This window comes from Tenrec ecaudatus, chromosome 12 (assembly GCF_050624435.1).
Source record: "Tenrec ecaudatus isolate mTenEca1 chromosome 12, mTenEca1.hap1, whole genome shotgun sequence".
NCBI lineage: Eukaryota > Metazoa > Chordata > Mammalia > Afrosoricida > Tenrecidae > Tenrec > Tenrec ecaudatus.
The window spans coordinates 131,766,302-131,769,958 of record NC_134541.1 but is presented as its reverse complement, the minus strand read 5'-3'; the positions used below and the strand labels follow the sequence as shown (position 1 = coordinate 131,769,958).

The following is a 3,657-nucleotide window of genomic DNA, read 5'->3' as shown; positions in this document are numbered from 1 at the left end:
AAAAGAATATTAAATATACTATGAATTACCAGAAGAACAAACAAATCTGTGTTGCAAGAAATACAACTGGAATACTCCTTACAGTCAAGGATGGCAACATTTCATCTCATATACTTGGGTCATGTGATCAGGAGATGCCAGACCCTGGAGAAGAACACCCTACGTGACAAAGTAGAGGGTTGGTAACTAAGAGGAGGGCCTTCACAAGATGGACTGACACAGGGTGCTCAAACTTAGTAACAATTGAGAGGATGGCATAGGGTTGGTCAGTGTTTTGTTCTGTTGTACATTGGGTTGCTATGAACCAGAACCGACCTGATGGTACCTTACAACAACAACATGTCTTTAAGGGAGATGCATTGTTCTCCACAGGATGCTATGCAAGAAGCAGCAAGTTTAAGACTGGCTAATTCCCTTTACTTTAGAAATGAGTGATTCCCTGGCCACATTGACCATTTGGAATAGTGTGGAGTGTGGTCCCGGGTCCCTTGGATGTTGAATGTGTCCCAAGGACCTCCTTCCTCTCAAAGCACAAGGGCCTCCTTCCTCTCCAAGGGGAAACTCGGCAGAGTCACAGCCTATGAGATAAAGCCTGCAGGCTGAACAATTTCCTTAGCGCACCCTTGATGTCCTTGTTCCTCAGGCAGTAGATGAAGGGATTCAGCATGGGTGTCACCACCATGTACATCACCGAAGCCAGGGAATCCTTCTCGGCTGAGTGAGAAGAGGAGGGACTCAGGTAGACCCCTGTGATGGTACCATAGAAGAGAATGACGACGGTGAGGTGGGAGCCACACGTGGAAAAGGCCTTTTGTTTGCCCTTGGCAGAAGGGACTTTGAGCACAGCAGACACAATGTGGACGTAGGAGACGAGAATGCCAAGGAAAGGAATAAGGACAATCAAACCCCCCACCAGCAGGATCATGAGCTGGTTGAGTTGGGTGTTGGTACAGGACAGCTGGAGCAGGGGAACAAGGTCACAAAAGAAGTAAGGCATGACATTGTTCGCACAGAAGTCTAGTCGAGCCATGAGGAGGGTGTGCAGCAGGGAATGGAAATTAGCCACGAGCCAGGAGCTCCCCACTATGAAGGCACACTTTTGGAGGCTCATCATGGTGGAATAGTGCAGGGGGTGGCAGATGGCCACGTAACGGTCATAAGCCATTCCTGCCAGGAGGAAGTTGTCCATGTTGGCAAATAAGATGCAGAAGTATATCTGTGCCAGGCAGCCACCGTAAGAGATGGATTGCATCTGCATCTGGATGTTCAAGAGCATCTTGGGTACCGTGGAAGAGATGAAGCAGAAATCCACCAGCGAGAGGTTGCTGAGGAAGAAGTACACGGGCGTGTGGAGATGGGAGTCCAAGCCGATGGCCAGGATGATGAGTAAGTTCCCTGCTGCTCCAACCAGGTACATGACCAGGAAGACCCAGAAGATCAGGCCCTGCGTCTCAGGCTCGCTGGAGAGGCCCAAGAGGATAAACTCAGACACCCTTGTGTGGTTTCCTCTTTCCATGGTTGACTGCCCCTGCTGGGAGATCCAGACTAGTCAGACTCGAGAGAAAGGGGGTGAAGTGGGTTTCCAGGCCTCCTTCATTTGCTTCGAAAGCACCTTCGCTCACATGTGGTCACAACACGATATTCCTTTTGTGCAACCCCAAGGAAGACGTTCAGCCTGTGGGAAGCGCAGCTTCCGCCGGTAACTACTATGCCCATAGGAAAGCCCAAAGTAACGGGTTCATCTATTTTACCCCCCATACGACTGAACTTATGAAGACCCATCTGCTGTCTCTCAGAGAGAAACCTTGTGATAAAATGGCCAGGTGCTCATTGGTGGCAACACAAAGGGCATTCCTTAACATTTTTAGACCCCCAAATTCCTATCATACTCCAGTTTTCCTCATATGAGCAACGGATCATCATCTGAACACCCATAGAAAGGTAGCTCCTCCCACATTCCACACCACTGCCAGCCTCAGACCCTTTCTATACAGAATTCTGGGATCACAGCACCACACCTATTGTAGGACTAGAAGATACTACTGGTATTCCACACACCCGTTTCCCCTCCAGATAGTTTGTCTCCCCTATTCTCCTACCCATGGAGAGCCCAGGGCTCAGAGTGCTCCAGCAACACTGTGGCTGACTCAGGGACACCTTGTTCCTGGTAATGAGGCTGTGCGGTGGAGTATTTCAGAGCAAGCCTGGACAGAAGAGCCTGCTGACTGGGACAGCTCAGCCAGCCCTTCTGTCTTGGCTTACCCAGGAAGGAACTTGCCTCTGGAGGTTGATCAGGGAAGAGTAAGAGATGCTCCTTGCAGAAAACAAAGAGAAATGCAAGACGTAACACTGGCCAGTGACAGAGATAGCAGCAGAGGGCCCATTGAGAGCCCAGCTAAAGTATCATCAGGTACTGTCATTTATTTGTTTAATTACTTCACAAGAACTTATTAGTTGAGATTTGGGTGCTGGGAGATTGTGAATTTATGAAGAGAAGGGTGACAGCGAAAGGATTTAACTCCTACAATTCTGTCATCTGGTTGTTCTTTACGCAGACTTTTCTACCTTTGAGTCACCAAATACAAGGGGGTTTCAAGAAGTTGTGGAAAATTCTGTAATCTTTCCATTCCATTTTTCCATGAACTTTTTGATGCTTGAATTTTTAAAAATCCAATCACTAAGGACAAATTTTAAAAGAGCCATTTATCTTCCACACTCAGGAATTGCTTTCAACACAATCCAAGAACTCAACAAGGACCTGCTGCATAGCTGAAGCCTATATGCCAACTCTCCCTGCTCTGCTCACCCATGCTGGGAAGTTCCTTTCCTCCAACCAGGCCCTGCCTCTTCAGAGTAAGGTCTTGGCCAAATCAACCTCCCAAGACTGTTTCCTCTTTTGCATTCCCTGCCCAGGTCCCAGGCAAACCTGGGAACTCACTCCCATCGCTGTCGTGGAGTGATTCTCCCTGACCATCCAGTCATCAGTGCTGGGATGGCAAGGAAGGCTAGCAGAAGACAGAGTCACACAGGGAGAGAGAGCTTGTTTATGCGACGAGGGTGTAAATCCCGAGACAAGCAAATCTGGGAAGGATTTGAAAAATCTCTTCAGGATTTCAAAGATTTCTACCTTTGCAGCACCAAATGGAAGGGACCTTCAAAAACTGTGGAAATATTCCATAATCTTTCAATTCCATGAGGAAATCTTTCAGCTTTTCCCCTGGGCATTGAGTGAAAAGGCTTTATCCTTCCATTCCCTAACATTCCTTTAGACTCAGGGTGATTCTGTCTTTCTTCCCTCAAAGACAGGAAAGGAGTCTTCTTGTTACTTCTTCCCCTTTCTTAGGAAAACACTCAGAGTAGTATTTTTAAAAACTCAAAACAACAATTATGGAGACAATAACTGGATTCACAGGTGGTACATCAGGGGGGTTTGGGGAAAATGGGGAGTTAATAACAAGGAGTACCAGAAAGAAGAAATTGTCCTAAAATTGATTATTGTAATGGTTGTAAACTCTTCTTGATATGGTAAAACTATTGAATTGTATGCTATCTATCTATCTATCTATCTATCTATCTATCTACAAACTAAGAAAGTCTAACTTGAAAAGGAATGGAAAATTTCCCTTGCTACCAGACCATTCCAATCAGCATGTAGAC

General features: G+C 46.7%; 1 protein-coding gene across 1 annotated transcript; it reads right to left on the bottom strand.

Annotated features, from left to right (window-relative positions):
• Positions 1–571: 571 nt before the first annotated feature.
• Positions 572–1,559, bottom strand: LOC142422988 (putative olfactory receptor 1F12P). Its single transcript, XM_075528188.1, has one exon. It carries the CDS (start codon positions 1,514–1,516, stop codon positions 572–574), a length of 945 nt encoding a protein of 314 aa, XP_075384303.1. The 5' UTR covers positions 1,517–1,559.
• Between the last annotated feature and the right edge of the window lie 2,098 nt (positions 1,560–3,657).

Excerpts from the sequence above, each read along its gene's own strand:
- LOC142422988 (XM_075528188.1), bottom strand. The coding sequence starts at position 1,516 with ATGGAAAGAGGAAACCACACAAGGGTGTCTGAGTTTATCCTCTTGGGC.